Raw genomic sequence first — 24082 nt, 5'->3', positions numbered from 1 at the left:
TCTGTGAAAACATTTTTTGATATTCGAGTTGCCCATGCAGTGAAAGTATAGCCTTAACTCTGTTCTACAGGCTATCTACATTTTGAGATTCAGAGTATCAAAGCAGCTAAACCTAGATTTTGCTTTCCTGTGATCATGGTGCAATTTTTGCGATTCTCCAGTGATCCCAGAGATAACTGATGACTGCGGGGTCAGCTGAGAGAGGCGCTCCGCAGTTGGTAGGGATTCAGTATCTAGCTCAAGGACAATTTAGCAAGAGGGGTCACTCTTGGGGTCACCTGGGATCAAAGCTGGGACCCTCCTGTTACATGACAGTCTCTCTGGCGCCTGGGTCATCCTCCTTTCAAATCAGGAATTAATGGGAGCGAACCAGGAAAACAAAACTACTAGAAGTGAAGGGGAAGGTGCAAAAAAAAAAAAAAAAAAAAAAAAATCATCCAATTAGGGGCTGTGTGCAAGGAGGGGGACATGGCCATAACCCCCTAAAAATACATAATGAATGCTGGACAAGTAGAATAAAAAGACAAAAGGGGAAACTAGAAACAATATTATAAAAATTATTTATTCTAAAAACACTGATTATAAACAATTTGAACGAAATTATGTCTTTGACAATTATAAACATTCATTGTTATAATTGAAACTGTTAATTACTTAGTTACTGTCACAGCAGAGCCAAGAGGAGCTTTAGGCTACAGGTTTTTTTCTTTTTATTACATTTCTATTTTATTGGCTTATCGGAAACTGTTGTTATATAAAAGGAGCCACTGAAATGTTTTGGAAGAAACCGAGTTGTAGCTAATAGCCCTGATTGGCTCTTTAGAGGATTCTAGGATAACAAATGGCATTTATGGTATAAAATCCATTAAAATAATCACCATCAAAAGGGAAAACACTGCTAGAAAACCATAAAGAAAATCATGAAATGTACAGTAGATTCATATTTGTTACATAAAAAAAGTTACAGTCATTGTGTTATAAAATACATATCATTCATTTTGGGTTTAAGAGGCTTCAACACTTGAATCAGGGGAAAAGAGAACTGGTGAATTTCTGATTTAGAGGACCTTGAACATGGTGTTGTCTACACCTTTTGAAGCTAATCAGGCTATTATATTTGGGCTATTTAAACATCTTAAATCTATTATTGTTTTGAAATGACAATGCAGCAACTTAAAAGACAAGTACACCTCAAGCCTGCTAGTGCCAGATATTTGGATCAATGCATTTCTGAAAATACACCTTGTATTGATAAAACATGCTAATATGAGACACATTACACATATAAAATGCATTAGCGTATTGGCTAAACTTATATGTGTTTTGCTCAAAATCCATACAGTTCAATGACAGAGAGCACAGAGAGGGATTCAACAATAATTAATTAGATGCCTATGGAGTTGGGCACTATTTCCTCTTCAATTCAATCGATTAAAAGAATATGTCCACTCAAAAAAAATATCAATATAACATGGTCATAATGTTTTATCAGTGATGAACCAATTAAATTAGTGATTTGTAAATTTTGTTATTTTAAATTGGTCAATTGTTGAATTTTTTTAAAATGTTGATCATGGCAAATTTACAAATGGACTGCATCCTACATAAATTTCAGATAACCTCAGCAGACACTTTCCAGCAGAACCAAGCCAACTGATAATGCATCATGAACTGTCAAAAAACACCTGGGCATCAATTCCATCCCTGTTTCTCTATTCCTGTAAAGCAGAGGATTTGTGGAGATAAAATGGTTCTGTAGCACACTGATAATGTCTGAACTTAACATTTAGAACAGGCTGGTAAAAAGTGAACTGAGACCCCAAGCTAGCTGGGTGGTCACTGTTAGTTTAACCAGGTCATCCTCATGAATGGCCCATCACTGATCCATCTGATCTCTTCAAATCCATGATACTACACAGCATCAATATACTGCAGCTTTGCAGGAACAATCCTCTCTACTGGACAGCCAATATATATGTATGAGAGATTGACATGAAAGAGGAAAACAGTGGGGATGACATGCATTTCATTATGCATCATTAACATTTTAATTCAAATGCTTTGCTTGAATTCCAGTAATCTGTGCCTGTGCTGACATTCTTCCAGATCAATGGGACTGCCAACAATAACTACAGCTTGCCTAAAATATCTGAACGCATAAATTTAAAAAGAGATGACAGTCTACACTGTTGCCTCATCTTCATCAATTTCAAATATAAATGTGAGTCTACATCATCGTTCATGTAGTCAAATGGCCCCACAGATACAAGATGTATATTTGTTGTGATTGTTTCAGTCAACAGTCTATGTCAATATTTATCCCCCACAGCCCAGGGATTAGTATTGCGTGCAAAGATCCCGTTCTGCTCGATTAAGCACAGCACTAGATTAACCGTTTCATGGCTGATCTGATCTGATCTTCTCTGTAGCCGCGTTGTGGGGGTTCTGTGCCAGCTGAGGCTGCTGGCCCAAATACTGGTTTAACTGCTTAACATGACCCCACTTGACATTCACACATACTGATGCACACACACACAAATACATTTACTGTAGCACGCCACACACAGCTGGGTTTGGGTCCAATTACTTTCAATTCAACCAGTTCAAGGCATTGCTTGTCTTTGCAAATCCCCCAAATTGAAAAACATCCTACATCAATCACCATTAGAAAGCAGTTTCACGTAGCAGTTTGAATTGCATGAACTGACAGTGAATAGACTCAACCCTGGTGACAGGAACGGATGCATGGATTTACACCATGTGAACATGCACATGCAAGCATGGATATACATGTACATATACACACCCATACACACATGCCAAAACACAAACATTGCTGCATGCATGTGCATATGTACACAGGCATCCAAATGCATACATATGTACAGATATACACAGAAGCAGATTTGAATAGACAACCTCACTCTCTCCATTCTCCTGTGTTTTGTCACAGTAAATGTCTTACATGAGGTGAAAGCAACACAAACCTATTTAAAATTAGTTACCAATATTTCAGAGGAGTGCTTGATTGAATCTCCCTGGTGTTTAACAGCCCTCTAAATTGAAGCATAGCTTGTTTTCTCTCAAATACATATTTTAAACAAATTCAACCAATTTTAGCACAGGACTGGCCACAAATAATGATGTGGCCTTAAAAAAAAGTGAATGAATGTTAAAAAAAAAGGAAAAAGAATGGCAAATAAGTAATAAGTTTAGAAGTCATAGTTTCCTTTTAAAAAGGTGTTGGAGTGTGAGACTCAGCCAGTGTGTAGTAAGCATACAGATGGTGTATCTGAGGTGTTCAACAATCTGCAGTTGTCCTTGTAATGATCAAATGACATGAACTGTTTTAAATAAGTGCATCTTAGGTAGTGTGTCCAATTTTACATGAAGCCAAATATCTACATAGTATTAAAAATCACAGCATTTTGTAGCTAAAGCATCACGTGATATTTACTGCACATGACCTCCACATTACCAGTTTGCCAAGGAATGGCTAACATAAAATATGATTATTTGTGGGTTATCGTTTGCTTACAGTCATGTTTGTTTATGTAAGCGAACATTGTTGTGTGTGGTCTGTTGAACACACCTCAGATGCCACAGGGAGGCTTACATGCCTGTAGCAGTAGGCAGGTAGACAAACAATAAAATGCTAAAAACAAAATATATTTGGCTGAAATAAGAGCACATATAAGCTACATCTAAAATATCTTAAGACATAAAATGAACTCAACTTACTTCATAAACTAAAGTTACTTCATATTGAACGACATGCTTTGCATGAAGCATTCTGTACTTCTGAACCCAAACTTGACTGGTGATGTATGGTGATGTGACTGAGAAGACTGTCTATTCTTTTCTACTAAACTCTTTGGTATCATTATGAGCCAAATACCATTTTCACATACTTACACACGCACACACTAAATCCCAATATCTGCACAACAGGCTGCTTCGTGCTTCAGTTGCACTTGGGAACGCACCTCTTGCAGCCTGTATGAATGTATTACTGTGTGACTGTGAATTAATTTAGCATTGATGGGTTGCATTAGTAGCCCAGGAAGCTGCAGCTCCCTGGCAGCAAGGTACTGGGGAGGAATGTGCTATATAAATTTAGCCCAAATGTATTCTGCTCACAGCATGGAATTTAAAACAAACAGGTTGGTTTAGAAATTAAAGCAAACAGAGCTGTTTGGTATCCAGGCTGCTCATCAGGGGATGGAGCTAAATGATACCAACTAGCATGAGCTGCCACTGTTTGATTCATTGTGACTAAAACACCTTCCTTAAAACTGACCCCATTACTGTATCAGGGTACTACAGTACTCACACTCACCCAACTGGCCCTGAGGCAGAATCTATTAGTCCGAACACTGGTGCAACTGAAACGTGTATTGGGATTTAGATATGGTAGTCTATGTGGGGCGGTGTCCTTCCTGCGTTTCGTCCAGTCAGGCTTCAGGGCTGAAGCGCTGTCCAATCAGGCTTTGGCCTTGGGTGGAGAACTCAGCGCCGGCTGTGTTCCTATTGGTCAGACCCCCTTCCTCCAACTGGAAGAGAGAACAGAGGGATGAGAGATGGAGAAAAGAGTATGTACTGTATTTGTGTGAGAAAGTGTGTATACGAGAGACAGACAAACTCTAGACATACGAGAGACATGACAGAGAATGAGTGAGAGTAAATGTGTGTGGTGTGAGTGTGTGCGTGTGTGTGTGTGTGTGATGTACCCTAAAGTGTGTGTGTGACTGAGACCAAGTAAGTATGTGTGTGTTTTTGAGTCAGACAGTGATTCAGACAGAGACACACAAACACACCCCACACATAGCCCCCCCACCCCAAGCCTTCCCACCCAGCCACACACACCTGTTCTTTGATGTAGCTGTTGCCGCAGGGTGCCAGTCCTCTGAGAGTCAAGCCGACTATGAAGCACCAGATAGACAGACCGGCCTCCATCGCCGCAAACACAGCACTTGGGATCCACAGTGCCAGGGTGGTGTCCTGAGAGACAGGAGGCAAAGGAGGGAGAGGGAGAAGAGAAAAGAGAAGAGAAGGAGGGAAAGAGTGAGAAAGAGAGAGAGCTTAAATGACTTGAACAACTGCTAGAATACATCCACACCTACTTTAACGATAGAGCAGGCTAAGAGAGAAGCTGGACTCACATAGATCCGTGTTGTGTCAAAGGGGCACTGGGCGCTGATGGGTGAGCGAGCGTTGATTGGCACCTCTGTGTCATTGCACCCCTGCATCAAGACCCGCCCATCAAGGGCAACGGTGAGGCTAATAGCCAAGAGAACCCCAACGCAGCAGGCCGCCGACAGCAGAGCGTTCAGGAATGAAACAATCAGAAGGCCTATTTGCTGCAGAGACAAAGAGAGAACATCAGATACAGAGAGAGAGACATCAGGCTTCTGGGGGAACACTCTGGTGGTATATTCACTCTTTACATGAGACCGTGCAGAGTGAAGGGATCAGATCAATAGTTACAGTCAGACCAAACTTCCTATTCACTGTGTTTCACAGAAAACTATTTCTTACCAGTTTCACCACAGGGAGATTCCTTGACACCACGATGGCAATAATCCCAGTGGTAATACTCTGCAAGATTCAAATGACAAATCAATTCTTTGAGTAGAGTTTCTTTACTACGGACTATGACTTATTTAATTATGGGCCAGGAGTACTGATGTGTCTTAATGACCATGGGCTCCAGGATCTGAGACTGAATTTCTCTTCTGAGACCCGGGTGAAAAACTTTTTAGACCTCGAGAGAGAAATAGGCAGAGATCCTTTAACTGAGGTCTGTAAGTGAGCGGCCACCAATAGCAAGCAATCTAAACCAAATATATATTTTAAATTGTCTGCTCTGTGTGTTCTACTATGTGATATAAAATGGAGTTCCTTGGATATCAAGAAAAATTCCACAGAAATCTGACAGTAATGCTATCTCATCATCAACAACTGACAGACCATTTGACATTTCAAAGTAATGGAGCCTGGAGCAACAAGGGACTGGTTTGCAAAACAACACAACTGGCTCCGTTCTAATAAGCAAGTTCAGTCTTGATTGTGGAGAAAAAGACACGACAGTATCGGCAAGCTAACAGAGCAAATCACATTCGAAATGGAGGTGAGTACACACTTGTTTCTCTGATGCACAGAACATAGAAAAGTATTCATTTGTGAACTGTACTTTCATAGTAACCTGTGACATGTATATCAGTTTTCCCTCACAAGTCATATGTTTCATGTGGTCAAATGTTCTGATCAGTGTGCCTTGATTGCTACTCTTCTTCTTAAAGCTCAATGCATATGGAGCATGCTTTGACTTGGAGATGCATGGATGATTGTCTCCCTATCCGCTGACTCACCAGCAGGCCAGAGGTGACGGAGATGATATTGGCTGCAGTGTATTCTGTGGTGATGTGGTGGCTGGGTTTGGAAATGTGGCGGAGGACGTTGCCATGGACGATTGCTCCCAGGATGAAGTTAATATGGCCGACCAGAATGAGAGTTAGCCCCTTTTTCATCAGCCTCCTTGGCCCTTTGTCCATATCTGGAAGACAGCAACACAAGAGATATCCAATATACATCCAAGTTCAAGTTTGTTTATTTATATAGCGGTTTATCACAAGCATGTCTCAGAGGAGAATAAGCCTAATTTTAACTGATCAAAAATCAGTTGTGAACAAAATGATATAGGACAAACACACCCACCTATAGCACTTGCTGAGTGAAAACCTGAATCTGATTAGTTGGAGGTAACTTAATTTTTAGATAATGAGACACATCCAGCAAACAATTCTAAATGATGTGTTGGCTTAATATTATATCATAACTTTTAGTTAAGAGAGAACATCAGAACATCAATTTAACTAAGTTATTTGAAGTTAAAAAAAAAAAAGTCTCACAGCGTGGAAGTAGCCAGAGCCTTTTTCCTTGCGTGCACAACAGTATTTTCATTACATTTATAAGTGTGTGTGTGTGTGTGTGTGTGTGTGTGTATGGGTGGGTTGGTGGGCTGTTACAGTCTAGCAAATCCATGTCAGCTGATCAGGCCTTTTCTACTTCACTATTTGATTTAGTGAATATTTTTTGTTATATTTATACATCTTTTCCACCAACCATCACAACAGATTTATTGTATGTGGCAAAGATATACTTGATTGTGATTCTGAATGTGTAAAATAAAATAAGATGATAAGCTGAAACCTTATTGATACCCTTTTTGAAATTAGGTCATTGCATCAGCGGGAATAGGAAATCGAATAGCCCATAAGCACACAACTTGAATATGAAATTAAGCAATAAAAATACTAGAAATAATAAAATAATGCAACAATCAAATCAACAAACAATTGTGGGGTTACAAAAACATAATTTCTGTCTGTACAATAATACAATACTGTACAAATTGGAAGTAGCTATGGGAAAGAAATGGATTAGGCTACCAACATTTCTGGATTTACATTGTCACTGCTGTTTTTCTGACACATTTGAGGAACAGAGGTCTTCTATCACTACCTACTTTGCAGCCCAGTGTTTACCGAGAAGGGAGGGACAAGTAAAACACTATTTGCACACAGTGACGTAATTAACTGTTTTCATTTGTGTGTGTGAGAGTCAGTGAGAGGTGGGAGGAGGCAGGGAGGTCGTTTGATCCACTTACAATACTTGTCTTAGTGGTCGATAGAGTCTTTCTTTTAGCATGGACTAAGTATGACGCTGTTCGCCCCATGGTCACTAATCTTCTTCTCTGGTTTCTGTTTGTGCGTGCAGCCTCTAAAAGAAACCACCTGAATCTTCCTACCTGTGGGCCTGCGGTCAGTAATCACGCCGTCCAGCACAGAGGGAAACACACATAACGCTACTTCCCACTACAATATGAGCATGCAATCGGAAAATCACTCACCAAAAGTGCACATTTCTCTGGCGGTTTCGATTGTTTTTCCTTTGAGTAAAAGATATTGACAAATCAATGATCTTTAATGCCGATTCTTTTTGGAGCGACTGTTGAATTACAGATGACCAACTACAAAGCGCCCAGACGTCCCTCTCGCGCTCCACTTCCTGTAGTCGCCGTGACGTCACTGCACTCACCTGTCAGTTACCTGTGGGCTTGTTGGTCGCTGAGAGGTTTAATGTAAGGATCTTTTCTGGAGTATTATAGCAACTGTTCTGTATCGATCACCAAACCTGGATGTGCTTTTACTAGAATCGCCTATACATTTGAAAATAAATACATACATTTCTATTAGTTTTTTTTTTATATATATATATATATATGCATATTTGTACATAGTAGTTAGATGCTTAAGTTTACCTCTGTCCATTTTGTTGTCCTTGTTTTCAGCTGTATATTTATTCTGTGTAAGTACATTGTGAGCAATGGAAAAACCGGAGTCAAATTCCTTGTATGTGTACATACTTGGCCAATACAGCTGATTCTGATTCTGATAAATAAATAGATAAATGAATAAATAACAAATCTGCAGGAAATGCAATTGCAGTATTCAGAGCGTAGAGTCCTTCTCTTAGGCCTACGTATATTTATTTAGACAAAAAGAAGAAGAAATTGAGGCATATAGTTGTTGTTTAACATATTTATTTGAAAGAATACCCAAAGTCATACATTGCAGATTCTTGTCAGGATACATGTCTCAACACGCGCACACGCACACACAAAGTGCCATTCATATCACATGAAGTACATGAAGAACCAAACATTACCAAAAGCTCACATCCTTGAGTAAAGGGCTGAAGCTGCCCACCCCAAACGATTATTTAATAACCATTGTTTCAACACCACCAATCTGGGTGGAAAAGATACAGATTGATAAAAACACAGTCTGAACATCATAGTGAAGGGGAAAGAGAGAGAGAGAGAGAGAGAGAGAGAGAGAGAGAGAGAGAGAGCGAGAGAGTCAGTATAAGGCTTCTCTGATGGTCACATTGGTTGGTTTTAACACTATCAATACAGGAAACAGACATTTACATTCTCCCAACTAGCCTCAGAACAACATCTCTTTGGATTATACAATCTTAGCTGTTCACAAAGGGAAACGCTGAAACAGAAGAAAAAGTAAATAATTCAATTGGATGGACTACAGTATAGCAAGAATGCAGACTGGAGCACAACAGTAGCTGAATACACTTAAAATACTGCAGAAATATATAAACGAGGGGCGCTGGATTTACCGGATCTCATAAGTGACGCTGCTGACACAACGTCTGGCATTGTAAATCAAGCACACCTGAAATAGTTAACATATTTGAAACCATACTGAACTTTATTTTGGCCCCAATCTGCAAGAGTGGCCAACCAACTGACAGTATGACACGACAGTATAGAGACAATGTTACAATAATTTATGAGTTCTTCCTTGCGAAAGTGACAGGTATATTAATTTGAAACAATCATTGAGTTTGGCAATTTCGGTTTTCAGCTGCAGCCAAGTTAGCTTCACAATGTACCACTATGGCTGTTGCTAAGCAACCCAGCAACCAGCATCAGATGACAGCTCTGTCTGAAAGCTCACAGTCTCCTATTTAGCTGGCATTTTGAATCTACTAACTTCGACTTTTTTTTAAGTATACTGTCAATAAAATGCCAGGACAATTAAACAAGTACAGAATAAAACTATACTTGACTGGATATTTTTTTTGTTTCTTTATGTGTTGAGAATAATGTGGTATTTTCTGTGCATTCCTACTGCCCTATAATGGTGTTGTATTGTATGAGCTTTTGAACACAATCTAGGAGGGTGCTGAGCCAAAAGGTCACAAATCAGCCACTGGCAACTCCCTCACCTTAATACAAGCATCAACATGGCTTCCAGGATGTAAACATGGATGGCCAAACCCTCTGTATCGAATGACCTTTGACTCCAGCCCTAAGATGTATTAACGGACCAGATGTAAAATGATGGCGTCCTTGTGGTTTGACCATCCAGCTCTCCCACCTGTCAGAATTTACTGTTGAATTTTTTTCATTTTCTGCTCTCACCCACTGCCTTTTCCTCTAACATCTAAGCTCATACACAGTCTAATCCTTGTTGAACAGCACAGAGTACAGTTTATAAACTCCATATAAAAGCTTTGAGTTGATGTTTGGATGCACTATGCACTCTGGGAGGGACAATGACGTCAAACCAGTAGGTCCCATTTTGAGCACATGGTCTATTATCAACCTGACAAAAACAGCAACAGAAACACTACAGTATTGTATTGGCTCAGACTCTCGACAATGTGGCCTCTACGCGACACCACAGTAAACACTTAGTTAAAAAAGAAAAAAAATATACATCATACATTTATAACATAAATAAACCATCTGACCCTCCCATACAGATGTAAATGAGGAAAAGGCTGTGTTCTTTCCACAGTATATGGCAGCCGAGTTCAGCATACACGAGTTCAGCACACACGCAGTCTAACATGGTGACCAGATGATAATGGAACTTTAAAGGCAGAGTAGCATGTGTGAACCCAATGAGCAGCAAATAGTTAAACAATGAATAAAATAAACTGAGATAGAGAACCTTAAGGCATGTGCGTATGTGTAAATCCACAAGAAGGCATATGGTAGAGGAACTTAAAAAGCAAAATATAAAAACAAACACGTATAAACTGAAATCGAGTAACACTGACTTGTATCTCACAGTAACTAAGTTATCTTCTTCTCCAGAGAAAATTGGCAAGATGCTAGCCCTAAATACGACTGCTATGATGCACATAGATTTTAGTCCAAATCCAGCATTTTGGAGCATATCAATCCTGGATATTTACTGTAAAATTCCTACAGAGTGGAATTTGAAGGTCACACCTTTACTTTCCAGTTTTGTAACTCAAATTATGCCAAATATTCGATTTCATAGGTGATATGTTAGCCGAACATATCACAAAAGTCAAAGTTAGGGCTAGGAAGTTTCTGTTGCATGAAGCAGAAAAAAAGAGAACCAAATGAGAGGAGGAACCAAGTGAAATGGGGAACCAGTATGGGATGGCATGCTGTACATTCTTCTGTGGAGGGAGAGTTATCCCTCCCATCTGTAGGAGAGAGAGTTATAGAGTGTTTTGGTGGTGGTCAACAGGTGCAGATCAGACCAGGAAAAACTGGTACAGATGTGGAGAGGTGGGAGGGAGTATCTGGAGTAGCTCCAGTGAAGGCCTGAATCACTCTCTCATTTTTTTTCAGCGTCTCACCACAAGACACATTTACAAATATATTCTCTCACTCTGGGACCCCAACTCATTCAAATATACTAACTTTCTTGTCATGCGAGGACCCACCAGCACTAGGCCAGGAAACCTACAATGCAACTAGGACCAGCCCATAATATAATACAACCAGGTGCTTGAGAGGTGGTGGGTTTTAGCGTAAACCTGCCAGTAAGCCAGTCAATATTGGTGTGATACAGTATGACAACTCAGCATTAATGAGGTTTACCTTCCAATGAGGACAATTTACCAGCTGACTTTCTCATGAACACAATTAAAATATATCATGCAACACGTTCTGTATATATATTCACTGCTATGGCTTCTGAGTGAGCGTGAATTCATCTAAAAAATGGCCTTATGTTTGCTCATGAAGGGTATTGTGTGCTTTTAAACTTTGATTCCAAGAAAAGCTGGGAAAAATACTAAATACAGTGAGTGCGTTGAGTAATTATGAAGAAAATGTAACAGGGTTGAGAGAGAGAGTAACAGGGCGGAGGGAACCGTTGCTACTGAGGAACTTGGGTGAAAGCCTCTTCTACCACAGAGGCTATTCTGCTCTGGTCCACCTATGGAGAAAACACAAATATTTGCAACAATCCAGGACAGAATAAAAACATACACTGAACAAGACTTGCCAGTTAGATTGTGCACTTTTTGATCAACAATATGGTTCACACACACATACACACACACACACACACACACAGACACACACACACACAAGTCAGTATGATGGAAAAGACAGAAAAGTGTTTTGTATATCTAGGAAATCCATTAACAGGAAGAAAATGTGGGAGAATTTATATAACACCCGAGCCCACAGAGAGATGGAATGACCATATGGTATCAGCGTGGGTAGGTGTGTGTGTGTGTGTGTGTGTGTGAGAGAGTGTGAGTGTGAGTGAGTGTTTGTGTGGTGGTGGTATGTAATTGTTGATGACTAAATGTATGTGTGGGCAGATAAGAGTGTAACAGGGGTCACCTCACCTCTTCAACATCACCTGTAGTTTCAAACACTTCAAGATAAAAATAGCACCCTCAATCTCACCTATTACCCACATACACATTGGCCTGTGCATGCCCACACATGTGCACACACAAACACACACACATAGATGATGAATGTGATAGCCTCTCTTAAACACACAGACACTCACCTCACTGATTAAACCCAGTTGGACCAACTCTCCAGCCAGCTCCTGAACATTCTCATCTGAAACACACACCGGCCCAGTTAGTGAGAGTAACACACAGACATGTAGCAACACCTGCACATCAGTTCTGTAGCAGTCACTCACTACCTCCCCTGCGCAAACATGGTGACACACACACACACACACTTTTGGGTCCTGAGCTAGACTTTGAAAAATGGATCATAATTATTGCACACATTATGTTTGGTTACACCCCCAAATCAAGGTAATCTTTGCCCGTGCCAGCAGGCAGTGGAAGCGTTTTCATGGTCTATTGATTTTTAATCAACTAGCTGTCAATATATAACCGAACCAGGAATGTGACTGGGACAAGACAAAATAAAAGGAATAAATTGTTATCGGGAGGAGTGTCCAAAGACCTTGATATTCTGAAAACAAAAACTACCAGCAGCCCACAACCACCTGGCCAGGGCTGGGAAAGAGGGCTGGGGCTAGGGGATTGGCACTGGGGCTGAGAAAGAGGCTTATGCTCTCGTTAGTGCTTTGGCCTGCAAACCTAACTCCTTACTTTAGAGGGAAAAGCAAGACCAATCAACAGTCTAGCTCAACACTCAGTTAATGGGAACACAGTGTTGGGTGTGGGAGGACCAGGAGAGAGGAAAGGAGTAAAATTGAAGTGGTCCAGTTAGCTAGTGACCCAGTACAGTGCTACTTTGGACTTTGGCATATTGATAAGGAAGCCTTCAAAGAATATTCTCTGATAGCAGCAAGAGGGAGTGTGTACAGAGAGGCCAGAGAGGACAGGGTGTGTCTGTGAGATTGATTGGTGTGTGTGGGTGTGTGTGTCTGTGAAGTTACAGCATGTGCACCAGTGGAATTAGGGTGTGAGTGAGTTAGAGAAAGAGAGAAAACGAGAGAGATAGTGAGGGAGAGAAAGCAAAAGAGATCGGGAGAGAGAAAGTGAAAAACGACTGGTGTGTGTGTGTGTGTGTGTGTGCCAGTGAAGAGATGGTTGGCTCCTGACACAGATAATGTCAGCTGTCAGTTGCAGCCATGCCTCGCATTCTCCACATGCCTGCAACACTGCACATGCCTCTCATACCTGTGTGTATGTGTGTGTGTGTTGGATCATACTCCCCACATTCTCCTGACCATTGCAACAGTTGTGTGTATCCTATATCCTTTTCTCTTCCTCCTCCCTTGGGTCTAGCCAGTGACACTGCAGCCAGATGAAAATCTTGTATCTCCAAAAAGTCAAAATTTCAGGAATTCAAAACGGAGCAAAATCTTACAGTAAAATGTGTTTTGAACAGATTTGGCGCCCACCAATGTTATGAAACCTACTCTCCACATTAAAAAACAATTTTACTATTCAGTCCAAATGAAAAAAAAGATGTCCAAAGTGTTGAGATACAAGGTTTTCATGAGACATCAGCGATGCAGGCTGTCTCTCTAGGGAAGCCTAAAATGGCCTTGCGTATATTGTGACTCCATTTGAGCTCCAAGCTCTCTCTGGAATCTCACTCTCACTTTCACACACGCTTCAGTGTGCACATATGGAGATTCATAAGGACAAAACTATGTGGGCGGTAAAATCTGAGAGGGGACAGTGGACTAGGCTGTGCTCCCAGGCATATAAACACACACACATTTGTATTAGTATACTTGTGAGGACCTTCATTGACTACATTCATTCCCTAACCCTAAGCTTATCCTAAACCTCAACTAACCTTAACGCCTGAGGAGCTGCCAAAATGACAACACTTCGCAAAAAGTCCTCACAAAAAAAGTTCAGCACAAACTGGTTCTCACAAAGACAGAAGCACAACACACACACACACATACACACAAGGCGTGTGTTTTTTCCCACTGGAACATGGGTTTATCAGAGGTTGTCAAACAGACAGGAGAGTAAGGACAGGAGACTAATGCAGAGATGCTTTCTGTAAATATAACTCACTTATTGTTTTAACATACATGTATGGGGACAAAACAAAGTGTGGGGACAGTGGACTTACATACAAAGACACACACACACACACACACACACACACACACACGCCTGCCTTAATGACCTCAAATCCTCTTATTTTCTCATCTCATCCCGATACCACGCATCTTCAGTGATATCAAATGATCCTCTGATTGCAGGAACCATTGTAATATTGACTGATTGGAAACTGGAGGGCAGTGATGGACATTTAAAAGGAAAAAATCCTACTTGGTAATCTTTTAATCACTAGGAGTTGTTTGCGCCTGCATGGCAAGCCAGATGAGTGATGTTTGATATTCTGGTTTTGGGTATAGATGCTCATTGCAGTGATCAGAAGATTTTATGTAGAAGGATTTGAAAATATCTTTTTTTACAATTGCCTCTCTCTATATTACACACTATACATTGAAATTTGTCTTCTACTATCTTCCTGAGACATGTGTAAAGGTGCATGTATACCCCTCAACACAGGGGCAGGCGAGACATGTCTGTCTGTCTCTCTTCTCTAGCCACATTTTTACATGAATTTGGTCCCAGACATTTAAAGCAAGAATAAGAAAAGCACACCTAAAGAAAGATTAGCAACCTGCTGACTGGATTGGAGGAAGATACTTGTAAATGTGTTTGTTTGTGTACACTATACAGGGATGTGACCAGTACGACAAAAATTCTAAACAAGAATCTTCATTAGAAAAAAATTAAACTTTTCACATGTCTGAGTATGTGTGTCTGTGTGTGATAGAAGAGTTGGTCTTACTAGGTAACATGTCACAGCTTAAATGTCTGTTCAGTTTGTCCTCCAGTTTCAGCAGTAATGTTAGCTGTCAAGAGATGGGAGAGACAACAACAGACAAAATTAAATTCAAAAGAATTGAGATAATTTTACTTTCATGTATGCCTGGGAAAAAAAACAACAACAAATGGCTTTGAATAATATCGCATTGTTGGACCTTACGTTGCCCATGAAATAATTCTGAATTGGTGGCATGTTGAAATATTCGTGGCCAACCAATAAATATGTATAGATTTTTATCAATAAAGACCAGATGTTCAAGAGACTTACGTGATACTTTGCTCCCTCCTCAACTGGCTCAATGTTACACTGCATATGAACAACCTACAGGAGATATATGGAAATCTGAATATAAATGGTTCTCAGAATGACAGGTTGGTTACAGAAACTGTCTTGTTAGCTAATGGTTTTGGTACAGTCCCAGAACACACTTTCACACACCCTTCGTGTCTCGAGCTCTGCGGGTTCAGGGGTGGGGGATTTGACCGAGGGGGTGACAATGGGAGACTTAACAGTCTCCTGTTGAGGCTGCTGAGGACAAGGCAGGCCAAACGCCGTCAGTGGATAAATACCATTCCTGACCCAGAGAGAGAGGGAGGGAGAAGGAAAGGGAGAGGCAGGGGAGGGAGGCATTAGAGGGTGGGAGTAAGAGAAAATGAGAAAAGAGGGGGAGAGAGAGAAAATTGTATTTTGCAACTGAATCTCTTTCAATATAACACAAACATTTTAAATAACAATGTTTCTCTCTTCCACACAGAGCAATATGCAATGCCTTCAGAAAGTATTCAACCCTCTTGACTGGAGCCAAATAGAGGTAAATTCTGGAGGAGAAACTGCTTCAGAGAGCCAAAGACCTTACACTGGGGTGATGATTTAAGTTTATGTTTACAGGACAAATCTGAGTTTGAATGGGAGAAAATCCAGTGTAAGACATAAGCAAGACCTGAAGCTGTAATCACTGCCAAGGGTGCTTCTACAAACTACTAACACAGAGGTTTGAATACTTATTTAAATGAGATATTTCTATATTTCATTTTTCAATAAATTTGCAAAACAATTTCACTTTGTCATTATGGGGTATTTTTTATAGTTTGTTGACCAACCTAATCCATTTTGTATTCAGTCTGTAACACCACAAAAGGCAGAAAAAGTCAAGTGGGTTGAAGACTTTCTGAGGGCATTGTATCAAAATATCAGATCTGAACATGGAGCGAAGGAGACAGACAAAACAAATAGTCTACTGCTGCCCCCATGTGGTTGGTTAGTGTATTGCATCTTTGGGACTTTGGGGAATTGTAAACGATAGACTGAGCAAACCAGAACAAACGAAGACAGACTCTGTGTATGTGACTTGATTGGTTGATAGCTCACACATGACTGGCAAATGTGCTTTCTGCATGCTTAAACAGTGAATTGAGGGTACAGTATAATGAATGGGTTTGCTCTGATCCTTGTTGTACAGGTGATGTGTTTGTTTCTTACCTCACATCCTCCAGGAATTTATCCAGCTCCAAGGCAGGAAACTGTGAAAGCCTAAGGAAAAAAAGAAAACAGAACCACAGAATGACCACAGAATTAGAACTGTGGTAATATATCATTTCCAATTAATTCAAAACACCAACTATCTATGGATATGAGCCTATGGTGATACAAGGGCAACAAGATTAAGGAAAATGTCAAGGCATCTCTCCCTTACTTGAACTGGACACCCTCTTTCCTCTCAGCGATGACCAGGTTGGGGTCCATGTTCTTGGTAATCTCCTCCAAGGCATTCTCAGGAATCATGTCTGGACAAACACAAAACATTGAGGATTGATTAGATGATACAGGGCGTTAGAATAAAACACTTCCCACTGACACTTGCTTCAGTTTTCCCTGGCAGATGATGGCGTGAGAGAGTGTGGAAAAGACTCGTGACCCAGAGAGCACATCGCGCTAATAGTGCAATTCGTACATGCACGTTTTTGTGTGTGTGTGTATTACACTCAGATGATCTAGTGCATTAAGTGTTTGTGTGTGAAACTGTATTACAATATACACTCAGTCGCCAGTTTATTATGTAAACCTTTCTGTTCGTGACAACTGATCACTCCTACAGAAAGTGATATGCACATGGTTTGCTATATATCAGACAGGCAGGCATTGAGGGATTCAGTTACTGTTCAGCTGAACATTAGAATGGCCAAAGCGTGACTGTGAGCATGGCATGACCGTCGGTGCAAAGCACACTGGTTCCAGGATCTCCCAAACGGCTTCTCCCCCTTTTCATGCATGACTGTGGCTTGATGGAGAACAGTGCACCAAAACAAAAAGACACCTAGCCTCCAGCAATCCTGTGGGCGAAAACAACTCATTGATGTGAAATATTGTTGGACAATGGCAGTAGACAACCACCCAATGCTTGACGGATGTGGTGTGTGTGTGTGTGTGTGTGTGTGTGTGTGTGTGTGTGTGTGTGTGCGGGTGTGTGTGTTAAGACTTACGTTGGTGGCTGACAATGCAATGCGCAGCCAGCAGTTTTAGCAGCGGTACTTCAAACAGAGCCTGGTTAAACAGCAGTTCTCTGCCTGTAGGCCTTCTACTAGGATCACACTCCAGGCACTTCTGGATAAACTCCTACAAAACACAAACTCCTGGGTCACACACTTCTGGATAAACATCTGGGTGTGGGCATATTTTTGTGCATGCACACACATGCACAGGAAAAATAGCTGTCACCTTGGGGGCTTTAACACACATGTATACACACAAACCTAAGCTTACCCTATGCAATTATGGGATAATCTTTCAACATGCTCATGATCCTGCAAAAGCACACTCCCTCCTCCTCTCCTTACCCTCTGCAGTGGATCCTCCAGGGACTGTATGGCATTGTTGATGGCCTCCTGAGAAACATAGGAAGACTCTCCATTCCCCTGGATCTCCAAGACCGCCATCTATAACACATATGCACACACACACACACACACACACACACGTTAGGAGATTGTTTTGGGAAGTGGCTTAGGCCATTCCATCATGTTTTATGGGTTCCATCTCACCTCTAAGGCACACATGCCAAAGGAGTAGATGTCTACAGCTGTGGTGACATCAGCAACAGCTAAACACAGAGAGAGAGAATAAAAAGGTAAAAACAGGGGATATATAGATAATATATCAAAGCTTAGTCATTTCTTAATTTAAGCTGCAGAAACATCACTGTCAGTACGGCTGCTGTCTTCCCAGAAGCAATAGAGTGAAAATGGTGATTGTCATGAGTAGATGATTTAGGCTTAGAGGCTTTTTCATGTTTAGCCTGCACACAAAACACACATTTTATTGTGTTATGTCAGTATAAGAAATCTTAGGGATAAAGGAAAAAAATAGGCTGATTTTCCCCAAAGATGCCAATGCATTTTCAATGTTTACCAATATATTTTCAATCGTCTGGCTTAGTCCAAAGGTCAACAGACAGTGTCTTCACATGGCAGACCATCAAGTCCAAGAACAACAAAAGTAAATACAAGGTTTGTTTTGTAATCTCTACCTCCATATTCTGGGGCAAAGAAGTGCAGGTTCTTCTGCTCCTCGCGACACGTCTTCACATGGTTGTTAATGGTGTCTGGAGCAACTGCAGAGGAAAGACAGAAGGAGAGAATCAACAGGAGAGAAGAGAGGGGAGGGAGAGTAGAGAACAGAGAGAGGTGAGGTGAGAAAGACAAGAAAGAGAGTATGAAAGACAGGGAGGGACAGGAGGCAGGGACAAGAAGCAGGGAGATCAATATTATCTGTACATTTTGTAAACTACAGTGTGTACTACAGCCTGTTGTCTCAGTTTATATCTGTCAGCAGGGTTCACCACAAACCATGTAACTAGGGATCCACCATCAGTGCTACTGGATGGAAAGTGGGACGATACCAGGCTAAAATAACTATATTAAAGAAAGTGGTGAATAAAAAAAGAATATGATGCCAAACCATCAAACAAATATGACATCATATGATTTCAGCCTTTTTCATGCATGGAAGGATGTTATATTTCTATAATGGATAAAATGGAAATTGCAACCACTTTTTGTCAAATGACAAGTCTATATTGTTCAGTAAAAGTAAAGGATTCGATTGTTCCTTTTTACGTGCCGATACATTTCAGCAACTGTAGGTATCAGTAGTCTGTACTGTTAAAAAATACATGTAACAGAGGTTCCCCTTGTGAATCTGCTGTAGAATCATGTGAAATTTCCTATCAGTTAATCCATAATTGAGTGTCATTTGAGTCCATCGACGCTGCCCCAGGTCCGCTACATAACATCCAGGGAGGAACCCAGTGTAATTCCATACCTGATCCGATCTTGATGAGCCCGTTGTGCTGGATAAAGATGGTGTCACAGGTCAGGTTGCCGTGGATGATGGGAGGGTCACATGAGTGGAGGTAACTGCAGGACAGAAAAAACAAGCAAACACACACACATGCATACAAACGATATAAGAGAGGGATTGGACATTTTTCACCACAATGGGTCAAAATAGGATTGTTTTCAATGTTTGGTGAATTCTTCTGTGAGTGACTGACTGTATTGATTTTATTGCATTGTCAGAGAAATGGAAACCAACCTGAGGGCTGAGAGGATCTGTGTGCACCATCTCTTCCAAGCCTGTAGAACCACACACCTTATCAGAGCTCTTACTGGCCAGTTTCCAAAACGGGGATAACTACGGCTTACATCGTGATCTAACTTTGTCCAAAATAAAATTCAAAATTTTTTGCAATACTTTTTGCATTTTCTTACCGATACCCAAATGGCTTTTTATTTGTTTGCTACACTAATTAAATACTGCTTTTGAATCCCATGTTCAAAATATTTTTGAACTGGTCCTGGCACTGGAAAGCCCCACTCTTCCCTGTTGTGATAAAGGGGCTATTGACGTCCCACAAGATATCTGGGTCATTTAGGGCCTAGACGTTTCAAATACCCTTATCCTTAAAAACAAAGCTTTATTGTTGCCTCTATATACTGGCAGTTATTACCTTTTCATTCATTGTCTTGTGGTTCTTCTTTGTCTTCTTCAGAAACTGCTTCAAGCTTCCTGATGACATGTACTCAGTAATGAAAATCACCTGAGGAAGACGTGAAATAAACCATTCAAGAATGAGGAGCAAATCAGAGGACAGACATTATTCAAATATTGGGGGAAAAGACGAGGAGTGCTTGTTTTATTTTATTTTGGAAGTGCTGATACTATTTTTGAAGCTGACAGGTTAGCTGGAAATGTATTTAAATGATCTTGAACAAGTTTAAGTGGTTTTACCATTTTCAAAACAGGTTTATTCCAAAAACAGGTCCAGTGATTTGAACTGGTGAACTTCAAGGCTACCTGTGAATGTTTTGCCGAGTCTGAGACTCACCCTCGCCCGGTTCTCCTTGGTGTCGGCCCAATACTTGTGGAACTTGACAATGTTCAGGTGCTCCAACTGGATCAGGTTATCAAACACTGCCTTCACTTTCTCCTAAACACACACACACTTACATTTCACTGACTGAATATTGTACAAATCCCCAATGAGCACAGGGGGATTCAAGGCCCAAAATTAATCAGATAGTAGAGTGAGAACTTGGAACAGTTATGTTTGCAATCCCATTCATTTTAGCTAATGACGTAATGACAAGACTGCAATTAAAACTTGCTTTCATTGATTTTAATGTGCATGAATGATAAATAATGTGTCCACAAAATTATATAAACTATATATAACTATTGAAACCAATACTTATGGGAGGATATTTAGTTAATTTTGATAAACTGCTTGCTAAGATAGCAGAGGACCGGCCCTCCCTCACCCATCACAAATTAAAAAAGAAAAAAAAAAAAAAAAAGGCGCCGAATGGTCCAGTGTCAGACGTAATATAAACAACGAACCCATTTAAACGTGACATCAAAAACCCACTGCAGAAGCAAAGCGAAAAATTAAACACCCAAGAGTTTGAAATCTGATTTTTTCGAAACATGATTTTACAACAGTCAGATTTCAGTGTCAATACTTGACAGTTTTTTCCACATTGTAGACCCTGAGCGGCTACATTCTCACCATTATAGCTCCATATCTGCACACTATATATACAGCTTATCTTTCTGCCCCTCTATAATTTTCCAGGCCATTTTTAAATGTGGATTCAAGGTGTTTTTGTCATTTTCAACATAGTTTAACATCGAGGCCAATAAAGACCAGTGATGAAAAGTCTGTTCTTTTGCCTCTTTCACGTTTTAATGTGATACCTTTATAACTGAATGAGTCAACACTGAAAAGATTATATTTAGCTCACTGTCCCAATCCATATGCTATGAACTGTACAATTACTCAAGTCACTATTAAATTACCTGCAGTACCTCATACCCAAACCTGTTTTTTTGTTTTTTTTGGCAAAGCAAAACCAGTCTGCCTTTAAACTATCCTTGCCTGTAAGTATTAGAATGGACAATACACACATACACTATCAAGTTTCCCCATGCTAACTGTGTAACAGTAAGCATTACCTCCTGCAGTTTGAAGTTCTTCCTTTCTGAGAACATGACTTCATTCCACACCACCTCCACCCCCTCCTCTGTGTCCATGGCCAAGTAGGCAGCATCTATCCCTGGGACATTACGCTGATTCACCTACAGAAGAAGTGAATGGAAAAAATAGATTATGAGACAACACATGCCCGCAGTGCAGTACAACCTGAAAATAGGAGACATCAAGTGATCCTCTATTAAAGACTATTTTGTTGGGTACCATCCCATTTTTCAACACTAAATTCTATTGAATAATGCACCAACCAGTCTGGGTACAGTCCTGTCATTATGACTCTAAATTACAAATGGGATAAAGTCCTACTAAAGAATTTGAGAAATGGCGTGGCATATCACAAAACTGGCATAACTCCTCAACAGTTTGTCCAACCATCATAAAACCTGACACCTCTGTTGAGCACAGGCAAGGAACCATGTCTGCTCAGGCATTTTCAAGTTGACTGACAGAGAGTGCAATTAAGGACACAACACTGTATGTGTTAATCTGGTCTATTGACCTTCATCACTTTGGTATACATGCTCTAGGGCCAGTTGAAATCTTAAGTTTGGTTTTGATTGATGCAGGTGGATGTGACCCATCACATAACGGCTTATAACTCTTTGAAGGTTTGGACTGTCCATCCTTTTCTCTCATTACCATCCAACCACCCCTCTCTCTGGCCCTGCTCCTCCTTTACCTCCTCTCTGCGTTTCTGCCAGCGACCACAGGGACTCTCCTCCAGAATGTCTGATTCGTCTTCGCTCTCGTCCTCGTCCTCCGTGGCTGTGGTGGCAGGAGGGGGCATGGAGGTCGCAGGCGGGGACACCGACGCTCCGCCTGGTCCCTGCTGGTTACCGGTTACATGTGCTGCTGTGGCCTCTGCCTTGTTTCCCTCTGCAGCTGGAGTTGCTTTCCCCTCTCCCTCCGACATCATGACACAGCTTGTCTGCTGGGTTTTCCTCCTCTCTGCTCTTGTTCTTGGGCTGCAACAGGTGATAGGGAGCCTCTCTCTCTCTCTCTCTCTCTCTCTCTCGCTGAGTGCCTCTCTGTTCCAGTTGGTCACACCCCCATCTTTTCCTCTGGCCTCGCTTTCAGCAGCTTAGAGCCTGAAGAACTGCAGGCAAATGACAGCATGTCTAGTGTTTAGCTCATTCTCTCTCTGAGCTCTGTCTCTCTCACCCCTCCCAAACAATTACACGATTCCATTCTCTCTCACAGTCACAGTCACACACACACACACACACACACACACAACATTTGACAATACCCGTGCTGACATGACTAGGTCAACTAATTCACAATAGGGAACTAACTGAACTATTCTCTCAGTTAATTAACTAGTAAGTAACTACGGTGTGCTTGAATGTCTTATGGTGAGCTAGGGGCCAGAGGCAGAGAAAGATTAACAAAAGTCCAGTAACGTTAACACTAAACCACCAGCCAGCTCTAGCTAGCTAACTGTTACCGTTTAGCTAGCTAACTCAAGTTCTGCCTCCTACTCCTTGCTAACTTTCCCGGCTAACAGGCTAACGACAGCTAAATAAACAAATAGATAACATTAAGTTAACTGGCATTCAATCAAAATGTTACCGTGGAACAAATAACTACCACCACCGAAATGGCCTTGGGTTACTTACATAAGTAAAAGCTGTACAAGGGATGCAGTCAAACCATAATGCTAGTTCGTCATTAAAAAAATGTTGGTGTTTCTAGACTCTTTCTTAGCAGGAGTGGGAGGGGCGGGACAACACTTGGAGAGCACTTGTTTGCGCACACAAAACGCAGTGCAGTGACTCCGGTGTTAGATAATACAGCTTATCAAAAATATTAATGTTAATAAATCTACCCTTCACGGGAATAATAGAAAATTATTCATGTATACTAAATAAGGTAGTCTTGACTCTTGCAGTAAACGAGATATAACGTTAGGTGGGTATGTTTTATATTCCAGCACAGCCCCGGTGTTTGTAGTGTACCATGTTGGACCGCCAGTGTCAAGCCAGCCAGAATTAATAACGGTATTCACTGTCAACATTTTCAAAACAAAGGCCTTACTGGCGAACAAACGTTTTGACGTTTTGGCTTAATACAATGTACCACAGTGAAAATAAAGGTTAGATTTTGGTTCGATTCAGGCAAGTCGTCCCGCTCATCAAGTGTACGGTAGGTAAAATCGAGCGCACCCAGTGGGGAGAGGCAGCTCAAAGGCTTCACAGTCAAGATGTCAAGATAATTCACATCCTACTCCAGCCTATGGTCGGAATGGAAACCCTTGTCCGCTGGACCGGAACAGCATCTCGCACCTGTGTACAACAGTCTAATATTAGAACAACAGTCGTATCTAAATGCATATTCGTCATTGACATCAAACATCACCTTACTACGCA

General features: G+C 40.9%; 2 protein-coding genes across 3 annotated transcripts; both read right to left on the bottom strand.

The window, feature by feature from the left end:
- Positions 1–3219: 3219 nt before the first annotated feature.
- Positions 3220–8035, bottom strand: krtcap3 (keratinocyte associated protein 3). The gene is made up of 6 exons (XM_071512290.1): positions 7913–8035; positions 6372–6556; positions 5539–5598; positions 5163–5360; positions 4867–5001; positions 3220–4553 (listed from the first exon to the last, which is right to left on the bottom strand). Exons 1-6 carry the CDS (start codon positions 7923–7925, stop codon positions 4455–4457), a joined length of 690 nt encoding a protein of 229 aa, XP_071368391.1. The 5' UTR covers positions 7926–8035; the 3' UTR covers positions 3220–4454.
- A 561-nt stretch (positions 8036–8596) lies between these two features.
- Positions 8597–23415, bottom strand: LOC139638222 (nuclear receptor-binding protein-like). Of its 2 annotated transcripts, none has more exons than XM_071512283.1 (18): positions 23333–23415; positions 22393–22809; positions 21677–21799; positions 20550–20651; positions 20172–20261; positions 19757–19797; positions 19484–19578; positions 18690–18773; positions 18205–18263; positions 18001–18099; positions 17647–17779; positions 16860–16950; positions 16646–16696; positions 15605–15740; positions 15434–15487; positions 15128–15191; positions 12381–12436; positions 8597–11789 (listed from the first exon to the last, which is right to left on the bottom strand). In XM_071512283.1, exons 2-18 carry the CDS (start codon positions 22627–22629, stop codon positions 11730–11732), a joined length of 1575 nt encoding a protein of 524 aa, XP_071368384.1. In that variant the 5' UTR covers positions 22630–22809; positions 23333–23415; the 3' UTR covers positions 8597–11729. The 2 variants fall into 2 exon arrangements, with proteins under 2 accessions (XP_071368384.1, XP_071368385.1); XM_071512284.1 differs by having other exon boundaries at positions 17647–17776.
- Between the last annotated feature and the right edge of the window lie 667 nt (positions 23416–24082).

This window comes from Centroberyx affinis, unplaced genomic scaffold (genome assembly GCF_046629955.1).
Source record: "Centroberyx affinis isolate AG114_WGS23_722 - 3 ecotype Tasmania unplaced genomic scaffold, CSIRO-AGI_Caff_v1 ptg006213l_1, whole genome shotgun sequence".
NCBI lineage: Eukaryota > Metazoa > Chordata > Actinopteri > Beryciformes > Berycidae > Centroberyx > Centroberyx affinis.
This window is presented reverse-complemented; position numbering and strand designations above follow the sequence as displayed.